The sequence below is a fragment of the Mustela erminea genome, chromosome 14 (genome assembly GCF_009829155.1).
Source record: "Mustela erminea isolate mMusErm1 chromosome 14, mMusErm1.Pri, whole genome shotgun sequence".
Classification (NCBI taxonomy): domain Eukaryota; kingdom Metazoa; phylum Chordata; class Mammalia; order Carnivora; family Mustelidae; genus Mustela; species Mustela erminea.
Window position 1 is genome coordinate 5,178,040 of NC_045627.1, and position 18,698 is coordinate 5,196,737.

The window sequence follows — 18,698 nt, forward strand, 5'->3', positions numbered from 1 at the left end:
CATCTGTGCGTACGGGATGCCCTGCCGCTGCCGGGAGCCCTCAGCTCCCAGCGGTGGGGCAGGGGCTCACTTCCCCCTGGTGAGAGGGAGGGGGCGTGTCTCACCTCAGGCTGGGTCCTGAGACTAGTTGCCGCCTGATTGTCGTGGTGCAGATGGAGAGGACGGGGCATTTCCCGGGAGCACGGGATGGTGCCTGTGTGGCACATGAGTGCTCCTCGGGGCTCCTCTTGATGACCTCTGCAGCCCCACACCTGTGAAATTGCACCCCTCTGCCGGCTCCACGTCTGCTTCGTAAATGTTGAGTTTCTGGAGGCAGTGATGAGCTGCTGTGAAGGGAAGTGACCTCAGATGCCCCTCACCTGGGAGGCCTCCCTCTGAGGCGCACAGTGAACTCCCAGACCCTGTGGGCAGAGCCTGGTGTCCTGCTGAGGTCGGGGTTCAGGGAAGGGAACTAGTGGCCCGTCTGCTCTCTGCTGCTGAAGCCACAAGCCCCGCAACAACCCCGCTGAGCTCCCACCAGGATGATGGGAGCTTACCTGTCTCCCCCTTTCCTCCCTTCACATCCGCGCGCTTCCTTGAATGCAAACAGCAGAAACAGACTTTGGCTCATTTGAGCAAACACAGCAACAAAGAGCCTTGCTGGGCCGTGCGGTGTTTTCTCGTCAAGCTGGAGGCAAAGCTGATGGTCCTCATTTCAGTGGGACCAGAGCTGCCAGGGAGCGACAGGGTGAGGACAGGTGCTCCCCGTCCTTGGACAGACGACTGGGTTGGGGGGCAGCAGTTGGCTGCTGAGCTCGCTCCTTTCAGGAGTCAGGTGCTCTGGATCTCCAGGGCCCAGCCCACACATGGGGACCACGAGCTAGTTTCCTAGACTGTGTGGTCTCCCTGGGAGAAGTCCCAGCGCTCTTAGAGGAGGGCGAGTGGATGTGGGGGAGCCATGGGGATAACGCCCCTGTGCCTCTCCCCATGGGACGGTCATCCAGCACCTGCCCTGTGCCAGGCGGGCGGGCTCACGGTGGCGGCTATGCAGTCCGCAGCGGGCTGGCCCATCTCCCCTCTCAGGGTCCGCAGCACTGACCCGTGGCTTCACAGATGTGCTCACTCGTCTTCGCATGGCTCTTTGCCTGGGTCCTTCTCTGTCTGGGTGACCTTTGGGCATAGCCCGCATGGAAGCCTTTCGTCACCCCGCCTGCCCCGGCTCCCATGTGCCTCTCCAGACCTTCTGTCCTGGACCGTTGACCGTCGGTGTTCTCACTGGCCTTGTCTGTCCCACTCTTCTCTTCAGGCTCCTCATGAAGTCCTCCCTCTGTCCCTGGCATCTTGCTCAGTTTCTAGTTGATGCCCCATCAGTGGTAAGTGGGTGAATGTTGGGGGGCTGCCCATCAGGAAGGCCATGGTGATAGCAGGAGTGTTGGCCCTACCCTTACTTGGGGAGCCACCCCCCCCATCCAAAGCTCCAGGTGGTGTCTGAGCACTTTCCTTGTACTCGTTGGGACTGCACTAGTAAAGAAGAGTAAAAACAGATCACGGGGTAGAGCTCGAATAGGCCCTTGGTTACTTTGCGTAAGGGCGGGAACTACAGAGAGTGCTCCCGGAGTCCAGAGACTGACTGGTTTGAGTGTGTACTGCACCCCCAGCTGCCTCTGAGATCTCGGGATGTCGCCGTGCTTCCCGGGCCTAGCTTCCCCTTCCTGCACGTGTGGAGTTGACCCGTGCCAGCGGCGCCTCACCACACTCGGTTTTTCCGAGTTCGTGGAGAGAGGAGATCACTGGCCTTTGGGCCTTCTCTGAATCCGGGGTGTGACTCATGGCCGCGCTGCGGCCGTTCTTGGTGGGCGCCTTGTAGGCGGCTCTCCTGGCTTCACTCAGGCACTTCCTTCTGTTCAGGTCTGAGCACGCAGGGGCCGCTTCCCCTCTGCATTTCCATCATCCTTCCCAGAGCCTCAGCAGGGACTTGTGGTGAAAAGCACCCAACCTGCTTCCGTGGTCCGAGCTGTCCCTTTGCAGAAGCTGGGGCTGGGGTTCTGGCAGGCCTGTCCTGTCAGCAGAGCGCCCTCCAGCTGGGCCACCTCCCTCAGTCCTGAAACTCGCCGCACCCTCTCTGGGCTGTTTGGGCTCTTCCCGGAGAACACGGTCTAGCAGAGGAGTGAGGAAGAGAAAGGACTCTGAAGCCCGCTCTCCTGCTTCTTCCCACAGGTCACCAAGGAAAACAGAAACCATCTTTTGCCGGATATTGTGACGTGTGTGCAGAGCGGCAGGAAGTGAAGACGGTTCACGTCCCTGCGCTGTGCGCTTGAAGGCATATGCTGGTTCACACGGAGACTGGTGGGTGCTCTGCCTGTCAGAGATTTACGCCTTCGGGCTTACCAAACCTTGTGGGCTTTTCCAGAGAAAGCCCGACAGCTGTTTTCCATAAAATGTTTAAAAGCTCACATTAGCCTGAGTGCTGGATTGGCCCAACGAGGTGAGCCGTCCGCTGTGGCTTATTTTTGCTGAAAGATTCCTCTTGATTTCCTCCTGCAGTTGTGCATACGACTTTGGCAAATTATGAAATGAGGAATGGTTTTCAGAGTATTAGATGGGACTTGCCCCCATTGAAGTTTGTAAGTGTGTTCCGGGGAAGGGGGAGAAGGGCGTTCGCTACCTAATCAGTTTTTCCCGTTGTGAAAATTAACCCCTCTCCAGGGGCAGCTTCGGCCCCCAGGCCTAGGAGTTAGTTTGTTTTTTTTTAAATGGTTACTTCAGAGAAAAGCCATTTGGGGTCCTCCCTATGCATCTCATTGTTCATGTGATTGCTTATTGCTTAATAAAAAGAAACAGAACGTGTGCAGCCATTACACACAGCCTAAAGCTGTCAAGAGATTGACTCAACATTGCCTTCATTCCTTAAAATTAAAAACCTACAAAAGTAGGTGTAAATTTGTTTGTATATGTTATTTACCTTCAGATCTAAATGGTAATCTGAACCCAAATTTGTATAAAGACTTTTCAGGTGAAAAGACTTGATTTTTTGAAAGGATTGTTTACCAAACACAATTCTAATCTCTTCTCTTGTGTATTTTTGTGCACTAAGCGCAGTTGTGTAGCAGTTGAGTAATGCTGGTTAGCTGTTAAGGTGGCATGTTGCAGTGCAGAGTGCTTGGCTGTTTCCTGTTTTCTCCTGATTGCTCCTGTGTAAAGATGCCTTGTCATGCAGAAACAAATGGCTGTCCAGTTTATTAAAATGCCTGACAACTGCACTTCCAGTCACCCGGGCCTTGCATATAAATAACGGGGCATACAGTGAGCACATCTAGCTGATGATAAATACACCTTTTTACCCCCCTTCCCCCCAAAATGGTATATCTGATCATCTTCATGTATGAACTTAAAATATGGAAAATGTTAAGGAAGCAAAAATGGTTTGTAACTTTGTAAGTACTTACAACATGGTGTATCTTTTTGCTCATGAAAATTCTGTACTATAACCATTGTTTCTGTAGTTTAATTAAAACGTTTCCTTGGTGTTAAAAAAAAAAAAGAAACGAAACACGGTGGTTGCAAACATGGGCGTCCTCTGTGTGAGGGGCACGGCGTCCTTGGAGATGCTGACAGCTGCAGTGCCCCGCGGGCTCGGGCCTGTGGGTTCCGGTCAGAGCCCCCACTTCGGACACATCAACTTCGATGTGGCCTTAAACTCTTCTGTGCCCTGTTTCCCTTCGGAAAAAGGGGGAGATGAGTGTCGTCAAAGGAAGGCAGGGCCACCGCACGGGAGGACCCGTCATCAGCCGCCTGTGGGATCCCCTGGAGAGGGCCCCGTGCCTCTACACCAAGAGTCATGGTGGGGAAAGCTCCGGCTGAGCCCATAGCAGGGCAGCTGCAGGAACGCCAGAGCCCCCGAGGGGTAAGACTTGCCTTTCTGGTGGCTGGTGGTCACTGCAGTGATAAACCGCACATTGCTTTTAGGTCATTTCGGGTGAAGATCTATGAATTTCCAGAATATTTTAGCAACTAGCCTTAGCTCCAAATCCAGCTGGCGTTCATGCCAGGTGTGTCTCTGTCTGTTACCGAGGCCCCATCTGGCCATGTGGAGCCTAGACTTGTGTGTCCTGTGAGCCACGCGCTGGGTGCACTGTGCTGGGAGCACTTGTGTCTCTGACCCAAGATGGCAGTCGGGAGCCCGTGTCGGGCTCTCTGGTCAGGATCCCTTCTTCAGCGCTTTCCACTAAGGGAGCCTCCTGAAGCTTGGTGTGGATTTGCTAAGCCTTTGAGGGCTCACATGTGAAGGGCCTCCTAGACTGCGAACTAATCTCATATGAAGCGTGCCTTGCCCAGTGTGGGGAAGGGGGCACCTCTGTCCCACTGTCCCCGCCCAGTTGGGTTGTTCAGGGAGTCCAAGCTCGTGCTGACAGGCAGATGTGACTTCTGCCAGGCCCTCGGGGACTGAAGGAGCGAGCACTGTGCGCAGGTGTGGTCTGGCAGCCCGGCCTCTGGATCAGACCTACTCTCATCCAGCCCCGATGGTGCCGAGAGCCTTCCTTGGCCTCAGGTGACCTGAGAAAGGGGACAGGCTGGGGAAGCGTCACCTGTGTACACCTGAAGACGGAGCCAGCAGGGAGCCCATCAGAGGGAGGCTTTCTTGGCCTCCAGGGGTGCAGGCTTGTCAGAGCTCTCTGCCGTGTGGAACAGTCTCAGAGCGGCCCCCAGCATGTGTGTGGGACAGGGAGCTTCTGCACACTCTCTTCAATGGTAGAGAAACGTGCTTTTTGTGACAGATGGAGAGTTTGAACCAAGTCCCTGTGGCTCCAAAGCCCAGGCTCTTTTTTTTTTTAAGATTTTATTTATTTGACAGAGATCACAAGTAGGCAGAGAGAGAGGAGGAAGCAGACTCCCCGCTGAGCAGAGAGCCTGACATGGAACTCGATCCCGACATGGAACTCGATCCCAAGACCCTGGGATCATGAGCTGAAGGCAGAGGCTTAACCCACTGAGCCCCCCAGGCGCCCGCCCATGTTCATTTTGTTCTTCCCACTGTGCTGGTGTTTTCTTTCCTTTTCCGTGCATTCCGTGCATCCCGTGCCCCTGATCTCGGCGTTGAGGTGTAGCTGCGATCAACTGTAGCAGCCGTCAGCTGGAAGATATCAGGGTGCTCGCTGTGGCAGAGTCCCTGAAATGATCCCTGTATGCCTCTGGCAGATGGAATGCTCAGGGGCGTGTGTGAAAGTACCCAGTGCTGTCCTTGTCTTCTAAGAAATGAAGCCTAAGAGAGGATACTGTTATGGTCTGAGTATTTGTGTCCCCCACAAATTCGTGTTGGGCTCTGATGCCCGGTGTGGTGGCGTTAGGTGGGGCTTTGGGAGGGACTGCGGTCATGAGGGAGCCCTCAGGAAGGGAATTAATGCCCTGATGAAAGACCCTGGATGACTCTCTCCCTTCCGCCCCTGGAGGTCATGGCGAGAAGTGGCCATCTGTGAACCTGGAAGCACGCCCTCACCAGACTAATCTGCTGGTGCGTTCACCTTAGACTTGCCAGCCTCCAGCACCGTGAGCAGTAAGTGCTGTTTAAGCCCCTGTCTGTGGGACGGAAGAGTCACGGATCTGTTCGACTCAGCTGCACACGCACAGCCGGTAGTAAAGGCTAAAGGGGGAAGAGGCGCCGAGGCGGGTCACCATCCCAGGCTGCGTTCCCCGCTGGCTCGGGCCCAGCGGAGGGGCTGACGCACACCCAGCCCTGTGGGTGCTGTTCCCTGAGAGCAGGTGCACTCGGTCAGAGACGGGTGTGGGGCCGGGACAGGCTGGCGTCAGGAGTTCACATGTATTCCTGAGCTTGAAACGCCTGCCCTCCAGCCAGGCCCAGATGCCTCGCAGACACTTGGTCTGAGGCAGGACTCAAAGGAAGAATTCGTCTTGGAATGCACGCGATGGACGTCTGTGCTGCGGTGGACTGACGCTGGAGTAACATGGCTGGACGGGCCAGAGCAGAACCGATCTGGGAACGAGTTTACGAAATTCTCCTCCTCTCTTCCCCCAGAGCAGACCGTTGCACCAGCTACTTACCACATACATTTAAAAAATGATTTCTTTTTACCTCTGAATAAGCACGCAGACAGGGATGGACAAGTTTTCAAAGGCACAGACTGTCCCCTGACGGTCAGGCCTGAGGGACCTGGCTCACTCCACTCCCAGCCTTCTGGTCAAGTGCAGGGTGGGAGGGCGATGGCGGCCCGGGAAACATAGAACCAGCCAGACTCCTGTCTGTCTTTCTGGGAGTTTACGAGGGGGTGTCTGGGAAGGTCGCCCATGCGCGCACACGTGCGTGTGCAGGTGTGCTGGTGGCAGGTGCCACGTCCCTGGAGCATAATGATTTGGACAAAACCCTGAGGCCGCGGAGGGGGCTGACAGGGCTCAGGAGATGGGGGTCTGTGCATCGCCCACTTGATGGCCAAGGAGAAGCCGGAGCATCGTGTGATTTTAGAACAGTACTTGCCAGACAGATGGTCTCAGCGCACAGTGCAAAATTTAGAATCAATAATGCCAGATTAGCCCCATGATTTATATAAAACCAAGCACTACAGTTTTTAGATCATTTTTAGAGGAGAAACAATTTCGTTTAGTGTCCAAATGCAAAAAATAACCCTGTAGTTGTATGCCGACTGCACATTGCAGGAGCCCCAGCCTGAGATGCCACCTTAGGAGCATTTCCTTTAAGTGCAGGCGAGTCCAGTCTTTTGCAAGGAATACCCTGGACAAACACCCGACTGGCTGAAGATCAGGTTAACGAGCGTGTGCGTGTGCGTGTGTGGCAGTGGGTGGGGGGGCTGCGTGGCTCAGTCGGTTAAATGTCCGACTCTTGGCTTCAAATGGGGTCATAACCTTGTGGTCATGGGAGGGAGCCCGGAGTTGGACTCCGCGCTCAGCGTGAGTCTGCTTCCCCACCACGTGCGCATGCGCCCCTCGTCCCAGTTTTCCAGCTGTCAGGAGATCCATATTCTGCAGCACAAGGTGGCTTTCTGGGGTTCTTACTGCCGGATGCCCACGGGGGTGGTCGGCCCACAAAAGGCCGACTTAATTCAAAGAGATGCCCTTTGTGGGAAGGCCATGCCCACAGCTCTAGGGCCAGCCATTTAGTCCTTCGGGCTTGGCTTTAAGATTGCCCAAGAGGATTTCAGGGACTGCCCTCCAAGTTAGGTCTGGCTGACTTCGAGAAGTGCAGTGAGGTGCCAGCAGCCTCTCATTGGAGACACCTGCATTTCAGTCAGTAACCAACTTTGCATCTCTGGGGCTGGCTGGTTTGAGAATAATGCAGTGTCTCTGACTGCACAGCCAATTATTATTAATTGGCAATTCTTATTTTGGGGGGAAAAAATTACCATATGCTTCCAGGGGGAAAGAAATTCTCTGCCATGCCCTCCCCTAGTCCCCACACTTCAAATCATAGATACCTTGAAGAAATATTTCCAAAATGACTATTTCTATGTTTTCTCTGAACCATCCCCAGAAGGGCTGGTTCAGTGATGCTATTCTTCACAGACTGTTTCAGGACCCCTTCACCCTCCCGTACATCCACAAGGAGTCACATTTCTGCTTTCCCCAGGTTCCGCTCGGGGAAGATCACAGATTTTGCCTGAACACTGTTCTCCCAGTAGGGATGCAGCAGAGCTCACACAACCGGACACAGCAGTAACTGTAAACATTTTAATTCCAAAAACACAGGTGTGTGTGTGTTCTGTGACATGGGAAGGATGGCTTGGCTTGGAAAACAAGCAAACATTCCTGCGAGTGGACAGGTGCGCCGGGCAGCACAGGCCCGGCTTGTGGGAAACCGCGTGAGTGCGGTCGAGTGTCCTGTGAGTCTGAACAGCTTTCTGTGCTCCCGCAGGCCTCAGTGTCTGCCCTCGGGTCACTAGTATCGCTGGGTCTTGCGTGGGGTACTTTAGACACGACTGCATGCACTACCGCGCTTCAGTAAAGCTGGTTTGTACTTAACATCTGCATAATGTGGTGGAAAAGGTGATGTTTTCTCTATGCAGAGATGGAGCCCTACCGCATCTGACCGGCACCTGGCAGGACGCGTGCTGCTGTCCGTTTCTCGAACATGTTTAATGGGAATGTATGAAACGCCCATCGGTTCACATGCAGCTGTCGTATGTTCTGCAGGGCAGGAAAGGGACAGGCGCTCTACTTAGCCTAGCTGTTTTCGGAGATTACATGGCTGTGGTTAGAATGTTCAAAGTCTGGGAGTTGTGCGTGCCCCGCCCGAGAGCTCCGCAGCTTGGAGCGGCGTCAGGGTGGGGGAGGGAGGTGTGCTGTCAAGTGTTTTATCCCCTTGGGAGATTTCCTGTGCAAACCTGAGGTACAGTCGCTCTGTTCTCTAGAGCGGCGCTCGTGGCTGCAGAGCTGAGCTCCCGGCCAGCCCCGTCCCTACTGCTCGTCGGAAGCGCTCTGCTGGGAGGCCGTGTCGTCCAGGCCCATGTCCTCCTGGCTGGCTCTCCTGCACAGCAGCTCCCCGTTCTCTGCCATGGTCCCAGCCGGATGGCAGTCATGACGCTGCCCCTGCTCGGTGGCCTCCGTGGCCTCACACGGCTCGGAGAAGTGCTGGAGAGAAAGGAGAGGCAGCAAACGTGTAAGAGCGCTTCTGACCACGGCCCACTGCTGCAGGGTCTGACCTACCCCGCCCTCGGGGCAGGGGACTGAGGGCGGGGGTGGGGGCCTGAGGGGTTGGCCTCCACCTAAAGGAAGGAAGCCATGGGTCTGCCATGCCGGGGTGGGTTGGGGGCTCTGAACATGGGGACTTTCCCCCCGGTGATGTGGACGTGCTGGGCCCACGGGCCCTCGGGTGAGAGGTCACTGTGTGTCTAGGCATCCTGGGTTCCAGCAGCTTGGTGCCCGAACACTGATGCCAGTCCCCAGAGTGCCAGGGACCCTACTGTCCTGCAGGAAAGAGGGAGAGAGAACGTGCCAGAATCCCAGAAGCACACCCACAGATAGTATCTTAAACGGGTTGGGCAGGTAGCAGGAAAGTGTGATTTTGTAGGTTTTTTCTGAGGAAATGGAATCACAGAGGGAAGTTTGTTTACACGTGCCGTGACCTAACTAAACCTAGTTAAAGCTCCGGAAGTCAGCAGCTTCCCTTGCTTGCCCTTGGCCCCTGCCTGTGGGCCTCCCCCGTGGGTGTGGCCCCATCATCCACGTCCATGAAACCAACCGCGAACCGAAGCCAGGCAGGCGGTGACCCTCGTGCTCTGTAGAGAGCGTGAGTCTCTGGCCCGAGAAGGTGTGAGCACACAGAAGGGGCACACGAGACCTCCAGTGTGACACCGGGTCTGCCCGGGGCCTCCCGTTCTCCCTCCTGACCCCAGAATGGAAGGCAAGTGCTGGGGGTCTCTTTACTTCCTCCCCGCTCCCCGCCGACAAAGCTCCAGGGTGAGCTGACTTCAGCTGGCGTGGACTGTGCGCAAGTGCCCGTGTCGTTAGGGGAGTCCCTCAATCTCTCTTTTTCTGATGTTTGCATACATGGAAGTGGAAGCCCCCTCGGCAGCTGGGACGTGAGATCGGCATACGGAATCAGTGGGGGTCTAACTGCAGTGCTGGCGTGCCCTCTCCTCTCCCTCAGGCCCGAGTGATGTGAAGAGAGGCTGAAGTAGGACACGCCACGCTGTGGATGCGGGAGCACATGCCCGCTCCCCTCGCTGGTTCAGGGCTCGGGATAGCTGGTCTGTGGAGCACAGGCTTCGGGCCCCCTTCAGTGCCGCCCACCGTGACCTCATCACCTACGGGACGTGTGCTGTTGGTCTTGTCTGCCTCTGAGCACGGCCAGAACACCTCCCGTCTAGCACTGCCCGGCACCTGTCACTCTGGGAACCCCGTGGATGGGGTGATGGGAGTCTACAGGCACCTGGATGGGGGGCATCAGGCCAGGAACCCACACGCCTGCCCTGGCCAGTGGGCCGAACCTCTTACCCGTGTGGCCTGGCTGGTGGCCCTGGCCGAGGGGCCCATGACGATGTTGACGCTGCTGGACGACTGGGTGTCGCTGGTGTTGCCCCCTTCCGCAGCAGAGAGTCCAGAAATGACCAGGGCACTCGAGAAGCTCCTCTTGCCGAACAGGAAGCTCAGGGTAGAGCTGGTGGACGAGCCCAGGCTGGAACGGATCAGCGCCTCGGCCCGCTCTCGGACGCTCAGGTGGCCCGTGGTGGTGACAGGTGGGGGCTGTGAGTGCAGGGACGCGGCTGAGGTGTGTAGGGAGAGCCGGCTGCCCGAGAGCCTCTGGGCCAACTCATGGACTGACGTGGATGTCTGCAGGAAGGCCTGGTGGCTTTCTACAATCGGGCCGGACGAGCTCAGCGTGGCTGGCCTTTGGCTTAAGGCTGCATGGGCCTGGACAGACTGACTCCTGCCTTTCCTCCTGCCTTTAAAAGAAAGCAGAACAGGTTGCCAGAGCACAGGGGCTTAACCTGCGTCAAGGTCCATGCAGCGAGGCAACAGCCTGGACCCCAGGCACCCAAGGTGGTCCACTATTGACAGGGCCAGGATGGCCCCATGGGGACCCCTGAGAATGGAAGGACTTGATCCCAGGGCATCCAGCAGTCCAAGGGCGCATGGGAAGCGCTGCCACAGGGAGCCCAGACCTTGGACCCTGTATGCATGCGATCGGCAGTATAAAGGGAAAACACGCAGGCTCTTATCATTTTTAGTCGCCTTAAAAAGGTAAGAGGGGATGGGCTGAGCCACATGCCGGTTGAACCTTTGTTTTCTGCCGAAGTTTTTTTTAAAATCAAGGTCTTAAAGTAAGATGCCCTCACACAGGCCCCTCACAGACGTGACTGGCCAAGCCCAGGCCTGTGCTGACACACGCCCCGGCCCCCTCTTGCCAGCCACTGCTCCCTGCAGGGCCCCTCCTGTCCCCAGCCCGTGTCCAGGCTTGTCAAGACAGAAGGGCTTGGGCTGCCCCAAGGACCCAGTCCTGCCCATGTCTCGGTGAGAAGGAGCCTGCCCATGCAGCTTTATAGAGAAGCGGGGAAGGAAAGCGTGTGCTCCTGACTTAAGCCTCAGGAATCACTGGGCGCTAATGTCCAGCTGTCACTTTGAAGGGAGCGGTCAGTGAGGTCACAGTTCTACCAGCTGCCTTATCCACGTGTCCCAAAGCTTCTACAGTTAGGCAGGCAATCGATAAGAACAGAAGTGAACAAGTGGGCCTCCCTGAGGTCCGGCCCATGCATTTTCTCACGTTAAGCCTCACCCGATAGGACTGATTGTGCACCTGGTGATTCCAATATACTTATGTGTGTCTAGAGGAGGTCCTGAAAAGTGACCTCCAAGCAGCTTCTTAGTGGGAAGGGCCCTCTGCCTCACATGGACATTAGTGCTGTGTGGACATTGGGATGGCGGGATGCCCGTTCCCCACAGGGGTCCCATCCAGTCTCTCCTGCCTCCTGCCCACTGGCCAGGACCATGGTGTGTGAGGGGGACGCCCCTCATGGTGCATCTCGCAGCCCCGCAGGATGAGTGTGGGCAGCCCGGGCCACGTGGGCTCTCCCAGGGAGCGGGGGCGCATCTGGCCAATCCCTGCTGCAGAGCTGAGTGAGTTACTCTTACGGAGGGAAAACGGGAGAAAAGGGACCCTGCCGGTCAGAACTAGCAGAGCCCGTGGTCTGTTAGTCTGTTCAGTCTGACAAGACTGAGCATCTGCGTGTGATTTACCCGGTCCCGCTGACTGCTGTCCAGAAACACTCCACATCTACCCGCAAGTCCGTGGTTTCGATGCTGGATCACAGACCACCCGTACCTCGTCGGGGAGCTTCCCAGCTAATTCCAGGAACAAGGGGACAAAGACTCATCTACGTGTCAGAGGGGAATGGTCTATGCTCGAGGCAAGACAGGAGTACCTCCCCCCAGTTCCTTGCTTCAGACTTTTTTGTTCTCTCTGTTGCTACTGTGGTTCTTGATGTTTTCTGAATTAATTTTGCAAGTGGAACAAGTAAGCAAACCATGCAGGGGCACGTGTGCTGCCCAGGATCGTCATCTGATCATCAAACTTCCTTTGCCAATTACATCAGTATCAGATCGTGAGTGTTTCCCCAGAAAATCTCCTCAGAACCTGGGTTTTGAAATAACCAGACAAATTCTCTCTCGTGGTTCATTAGTCAGCGCCGTTCTCTCATCTCGGCTGGTTTACTGGAAGGTGGTGGTTCATGTCCTCGCCAGCTGAAGGCTAGTGTCTTCCTCGCCAGTCTGGGATTCAGACTAGCTGGGAATTCCTGACTGCCCTCCGCAAGGAGGTCACTAGCCTCCCCCACGGGGACCAGTCCCCTCCCAGCTGGGATGTCTACTTTGTAGCAAGGCAAGAAGACGGCAGGCTGTTGGGCCAAAGTTGAGGCCGCATGGGGAGTGCTGGGGTGGGCTGGGGACAGGGCTCCTGCCTGAGCAGGACCCCAGGCCTCTGGGAGTCTGGCAAGAGCCCAGGATGGGGACGCTTGGCTGGGAACTGACGGAAGGAGCAGTTGGGTCCCCAGGTACAGAGTTGAGCTTGGACACCATGAAACAAGATCCTTTCTTCGAATTTGGTTCACAGTCATGCTTCAGACTGTTGCATCACTGCTACTCGGCTTGGCTTCTCGGTCGTGCCCTTTCAGAGAGTACATACGGCCCCCACCAAGACCCCGGGGCCTCCCTCCCGCATGGCGCTTAGCACGTGGTGGTCACTGTCTGCTTTGTGGCAGTGTGTGGTACAGGCCACCGCCCTCCCAGCCCCCTTGCAGTGACAATGACTGCATCATCCCCACAGGCTTGGCACACGGATTGGCAGTAAGGGACAGCAGGGACCAACTGCAAAACCGACTTATCCCTGGCCGTTAGAACTACTTGGGAAGCTTAGAAAATGCTGTGCCCGAGCGGCTGAGACCCCGGATGTGCAGCTGCAGGCTGCCCCAGGCCCTCACTGCATGGGAGGGCATCCTCTGGGAGGGAAGCTGGGACAGGGATTTCCCTGTGGTTCCAGGGGCCAGAAAGATCCGGGCGCAGGAGTCACCAACCCTTGACTGGCAAACAGCCTAATGGCTGTCCTCGCGCTGGCTGGGCAGGCTCCTGACTCCTTTCTGGAGCTGCACTCTCCAATCCTGTGGGTGCAGGAGGGTAAGGAAGCCAGAGCAGCCACAGCTCCACAGGAGGACCCTTGGGGACTGGGTATTGGGGAAATGCTGGCCTGCTGGGAACGGCAGCTGGGTGGCTTTCCACCACTGGCTACGCCTCATGGAATGTTCACAGCAGCAGGTCGGAGCCCCCCAGGGCAGGGCCAGCCAGCCAGGTCGCCCTCCCCAAGGGCGACTCCTTCTCGGGCCGCCTGTCCCTGCGACCCTGGAGCTACTGCACACACACGGCTTCAGAATGGAAAACGTGCCCTGAGCCAGAAACCTTCCCTGGGTGCCCATGCCATTAGCCAAGGAGAAGGTGGGTAGAAGGGGTCCCGGCCAGTTCTCGGAGGGCCAGCTGGGTGTGGCTTCCCCCCCACACCGTGGGCCCTTCCCGGTCCTTGCTGTTTACCAGGTGCTAAGGGTACATAGCATGGGGGCCTCAGGAAGCTCTCACCATCCTGTGCTTTGGTGCTCTGGATCCTGGGGCTCCGACATGCTGCTTACAAGATAGCACGTGTTTCTAACTGCTGAGGGATGGGGAGAGAAGAGTCGAGGGTCCCATCCTTGTACTGCCCACAGGGAGCGAGCAGGTGCAAAGGACCTCACCGGAAGGTGGCAGATATCCCTGTATGGCTTCAACCACGGTGGTAGGAAAAAGAAATTGACATTGAACTTTTCCAGGGGGCAGGAGGCACAGAAAGGTGTCTGCGTCTTGTGTGGGAGAAACAGGTTGTCCCCTCTTGTGTACCCATTTTGGGCCTTCCTGGATTTCTTTTGGGGGATCTGCTACGCCAGTATGTCTCCAGATTTCCCTGTACCAGCCAGAGCTCATCTGGGGAGGGGGTTAAGGGGTGATCCCTGCCATTTCTTGTCTGGGACCCAGGACCCCTAGCTTTGCTCAGTTCCCTGGGGGGATCTCTACTCCTGATGGTTGGAAAGGGTGGCCCCTTGCATAACTTGGACCTTTCTGCGGACTAGCTGGGGACCCTGGCTGCCTCCAGAACCACAGCCTGGATGCCCTGGGGGTGGCAGCAGGCTGCGGGAGATCAGGGTTCTGGTCCTCAGGTGCCCTCTGGGATCCCCCTTCTTCCCAGGACTGTGCCAGCCCTGTGCAGCCAGGGGCATGTCCCCAAGGCATCACCAGGAGTGTGTCCACAACTATGTTTCCTGGCGAACTTCCGAAAGATGTGAAGCTGGGCCCTGGTGGGATTCTGACAGGGCCTTGGGGCACCAACAGGATCAGCAGCTCCTGGTGCTGCTGCTCAGGGCTGTGAAGAGCAGATGATGCCTACAGATGAGGTCCTGCTTGGGAAGAGGACGGGGTCTAGCCCTAAGGGAAGCCTCAGTGAGTGGCAGAACTCAGCTGTCAGAGTTTAGGGTGGGGGGAGGGAACCACCCTGCTGAGTGCGGGGCCACCGCAGACCTGACCGGCCACCTAGCCACCACTTTAGAGGGCCCCCCTCAGGTCCTCCTCCCGCATGCCTCCCCCCACAGGACCAGAGAGCCATAGAAAAAACAGGCAAGCTGACCCACTCCCACTGAGAGCCCTTGCCAGCCTGGGGACAGAACAAGCTCAGGCCTGGCAGGGACCCAGCCCGCGGCACAGATGGAGAGCTGGGCCAGGTGCAGGATGGTGGCTCCATCGGCTGGATCCTGGGCTTGGGGACAAGGCGGTGCTCAGTGAGGGGACGCAACGTCCCTGGGCTAGAGTGACGGGACCGTGCACAGTGGTTAGGATGGCAGGTTCTAGGCTCATTTCACCTGGGTCTGTCTGAATTGCTCTGCTGGGTGACTGTGCAGTGACTTCTCTGTGCCCTTCTCCTCAGCAGCAAGATGAGGACAGGGAGGGCCTCTCTCTTTGGGTCACGGGGAGGACCAGTGACCCTGCACTTGGAAAGCACGTAGGACAGCACAGTACAGTTGTGAGGGTTGGGGCTGTGGGGCTGTTAATACTATGCTTTGTCACTGCTGCAGGGGTGGGCCTGTGGGCAGGTGCACAGCAGGAGGGGACAACAGTAAGCCAGGTGACTTCAAAGCCACTGGTGCTTGGCCGTGGGCTCTGTCAAGCCCCTGAACAGGATGACAGCAGGTCTCAGAGCCTGAAGCGGACTTGGTCTACAGGTAGAGACTGACGGTCACACGGGCTGGGAGCCCAAGGCCTGTGGGTGATGTCCCCGGCCTGCCTTGGTACCTTGTAGAGCAGAGAAAGCCAGGAGTGGCCTTGGTAGGAGCAGTTCTAAGAACCAGTGATGACAAACTAACAGCTGGCTGGGACTCTGGAGGATCCTACTCCCAACGTCTGCCACAAAAATCCTGTGTTCCCAGCTGCAGGCCTCTGGCTGCGAATGGGAAGCAGAGTCACTCTCCAGGGTGTCCGGGTCCTGGGCAGAGGGAGGGACACTAACGTCTGCCTGGCCAAGCAGCATTTCTACTCGTGGCGTCTCACGGAGTCCCAGGCTCGGCCAGCGCAGCCGCCTCCATCTCTTCGAGAGCTTGGGAGCCTCCGACCAATCCCACCCTCCACCCCTGACTCTAGACTTTCACTGGTGCAGACAAGTCACCCGGACAGATGTGCCGAGCACACAGGCCCGTCTCCACTTGGAAGCCACCTTGCATTGTTCCATCTGGAAAATTGCTTCAGCGATTCTGAAACCTAACATCGCTCATGCCGTAAAACACGTGCTAACAAAGCAGGTAGATCGTCCCCACGCGGGGGCCTCGGGCTGGTAGGGACTCTGCTCCGCGCTCAGGGCAGGTGGTTCCGGCAGGAAGAGCTGACGGCAGGCGCTCTGCCCCGCCTCCCGTCTCCGTCTCCCTCTCTCCTTGCCTCCTTTCCTTCCTCTCTAGCTCCCGATGTTCCATCTCGGTCTCATCTCGCTGTTCGTCCATTAGTCACCTGTGTCTCTATCTCCCTGTGTATCTGCATTATTCTACCATCTGTCTGTCTGTCTTTATCTTTCTATCTATCTGCCCTTCTGTCTATCATCTATCTACTGTCTTGCCCGTGTTTTATGTAAATCCGGTTGCAGTGAAATCCTCACCCTTGTTGGGGCATTTCCAGGAGGCGGGGACTGTTCCTTGCTAACTCGCTGGGTGCAGAGTTGGCCTGTGGGACAGCCACACAGAGGCACTTAACGAAGGCTTCTGGATGGTGAGGAAGCACACAGGCCAAATGACCAAATCCCTCCCAGGTTGTGAAGGAAAAAGCCCAGCGCAGAGATGCTGGCAGGAATCAGGACAGAGCACCTGCTTCTCCCGCATCCATCCACCTGGTATGTCCTCTGCGAGCCCTCAGTGCCCCCTTTCCAAACCCCATCCCCCTCCCAGTGGCATCGGTTCTAGAACCTCATCCATCTGGTTGAGCCTAACTAGGTGGGCATGAGTTGAAAAGCGGTTTTAGACTTTAAACTCACCCCAGACGTGGACCAGTGTGCCGCCTCTATCCCGTGTGCTGGTGCCCCTCCCTGCTCTTGTTATGCTCTGAATGTCACGTGTACAGGGGGAGGTGGGAGCCAGAGAGGAGCCGGAATGGGGGAGCAGGAGTCCTGTCTGCATCCCACAGGTTCAGAGAGGGATGAGCCACTCTGGGGGATGCGCACAGCAGGCTGGATCGGTAGTTACGGATCCGCTAGACACAAGACACACGATCCAGTGGCCACCGGACGAGAGAGATGTAGGAGGGGAGGGTGTTGCCAGTGGACAGATGGACAGATGGACAGATGGCTGTCTAGGGTAACAGACAAGTGAAGGATAAAGGATAAAACCACAGTCTAGGGCACCTGGGCGGCTCAGTGGGTTAAAGCCTCTGCCTTCAGCTCAGTTCATGATCTCAGGGTCCTGGGATCGAGTCCCGCATCAGGCTCTCTGCTCAGTGGGGACCCTGCTCCCCCCTCTCTCTGCCTGCCTCTCTGCCTACGTGTGGTGTCTCTCTCTCTCTGTCAAATAAATAAATCTTTAAAAATAAATAAATAAAAACCACAGTCTAAGAGTTTTTTGCAAGTAGAGTCAGTAAATTTGGGGCATCCTTTGGCCCAATCCTGATTTTTTTTTCTTTTTGTAAGAAGGAGGACAGCATCACCCGTGACATTGGTCACCAGGACCCAAGGAGGTTCGATCAGTACCTGTGAGGCCTTGCTGCACCCACCTGTCTTCTGTGTCCCTTCGCGGGGCGACCAGTGGCGCATCCCATCTTTTCTGGGCTGTTCCGTGCTGCTCTCCTGGCTCTCGCCGCCGGGAGCGCGGCTGCCGCCTGCAGAGGGTGCAGCCCTCCCGTCCGTGTCTTCAATGTTACCGGTACCTGGCTGGCCGGAATCACAGCCCTTCCGCACCCTGTGAGGGGAGAGGGACCTCAAGCACTCTCTGTGGACATTTCTGCCCCCTTCTGTGCCCCACTGCACCCATGTCGAGGTCAGGGTGGGAGACCATGCTCCACGGGTGAGCAGTGCGCCGGGAGGCGGGCAGAGGGCGCTCCTGCTCCCAGACGCAAGTGTCCTGGGATGAGTGAGCTACAGCCCTGACCTTCCGGAAGCACCCCAGGCTCTGAGGCCTGAGCTAAGCCGCTCGGCCACCCTCCGGCCACTCCTCCTTCCCTTCTGGCTCACCGGAGACCTTCTTACGAGCAGGCAGAGGGCTCATGGGACGAGAGCCGCATGCTGTGGGGGCGGGGCTCAGGCCTGGTCTCCCTGACAGCTGTGCTCTGTGACCCCCAGCGACCCACAGCCTCGGCTGCTCTGCAGGAGCACGAGCTGGACCCCAGCCCTGGCAAGCGTGAGGAAGAGTCGCATCCATGTGAGTTTCCCGGGTGTGAGTTTCCCACTATCGGAAACCACTCGCGGAAACAAATGATCTGCTGGGCCGCTGGGGGAGAGCAGTTTTCATCGAACATGGAAATGCTGGTCAACAGTGAAACTCTAACCAGACGTCGGGGAGCTCTCCATACCACAACCCCCCCGGGACCCCCTCCCCAGCATCTGGATGAAGGTCTGGGTGGGAAAGACCTACCTTAGCCACTTGGTCAGGAACCACGTCCTGATGCTGTCCAGAGGGACCGGGCCACTCCAGACACTCTGCAGCTGCCTGTGGGTCCCGAGGTAGGACGTGGTAAGTGGGGACACGTACATGGGGTACCCCAGAGGCTGGTCGCAGGAGGAATTGATCAAATTTCGGAGGACCTGCTTGTTGTTCTGGATGCTTCCACGCTCCGGGTTGCGGTTCCGAAGGAATATGAGCTCTTGCTGCTGTCCGGCCCAGAGGCCGCGGACACACTCTTTGTTAACCTGCGGGTTGGGGAAGGAACAGGGAGGAGAGTGGATGACAGCGCGAGTTTTCAGTCCGCTGGTTTTACGCTCCAGACCGTGAGCAGGGCTGCGGGCCAGAACATCGGGGACCACACCGCTCGGGCCCGAAGCTATTTGCACGGTCAGGCCGGAGGAGCGGTCCTAGAAGATGCGGGTCCCCCCACTTCCATGGGGAAATGGGGTGGAGAGAAAGCTTTTGTTTCGGTCCAGCGCTTGGAAGTGATACAAAGAGAAGAAATACTGGATAGAAAGCCTGCGGGTCCAGGACTAGGCTACTAGAGATCTGAAAGTT

General features: G+C 57.0%; 2 protein-coding genes across 3 annotated transcripts in view; one reads left to right on the forward strand and one right to left on the reverse strand.

Annotated features, from left to right (window-relative positions):
- Nucleotides 1–3,520, forward strand: part of NTPCR (nucleoside-triphosphatase, cancer-related) — a 40,066-nt gene extending 36,546 nt beyond the window's left edge. Inside the window, exon 5 of the mRNA XM_032312901.1 lies at nucleotides 2,197–3,520. Coding sequence (XP_032168792.1) covers nucleotides 2,197–2,265 — 69 coding nt within the window. The 3' untranslated portion in view covers nucleotides 2,266–3,520. The remainder of the gene's footprint in view (nucleotides 1–2,196) is intronic.
- Nucleotides 3,521–7,655: 4,135 nt separating this feature from the next.
- PCNX2 (pecanex 2) overlaps nucleotides 7,656–18,698 on the reverse strand; it is a 288,644-nt gene continuing 277,601 nt past the window's right edge. For both annotated transcript variants that reach the window (XM_032312937.1, XM_032312936.1), the window contains exons 31-34: nucleotides 18,111–18,385; nucleotides 17,254–17,438; nucleotides 9,940–10,388; nucleotides 7,656–8,574 (exon numbers count right to left, since the gene is read on the reverse strand). In XM_032312937.1, the coding sequence (XP_032168828.1) occupies nucleotides 8,401–8,574; nucleotides 9,940–10,388; nucleotides 17,254–17,438; nucleotides 18,111–18,385 (1,083 nt within the window). In that variant the 3' untranslated portion in view covers nucleotides 7,656–8,400. The remainder of the gene's footprint in view (nucleotides 8,575–9,939; nucleotides 10,389–17,253; nucleotides 17,439–18,110; nucleotides 18,386–18,698) is intronic.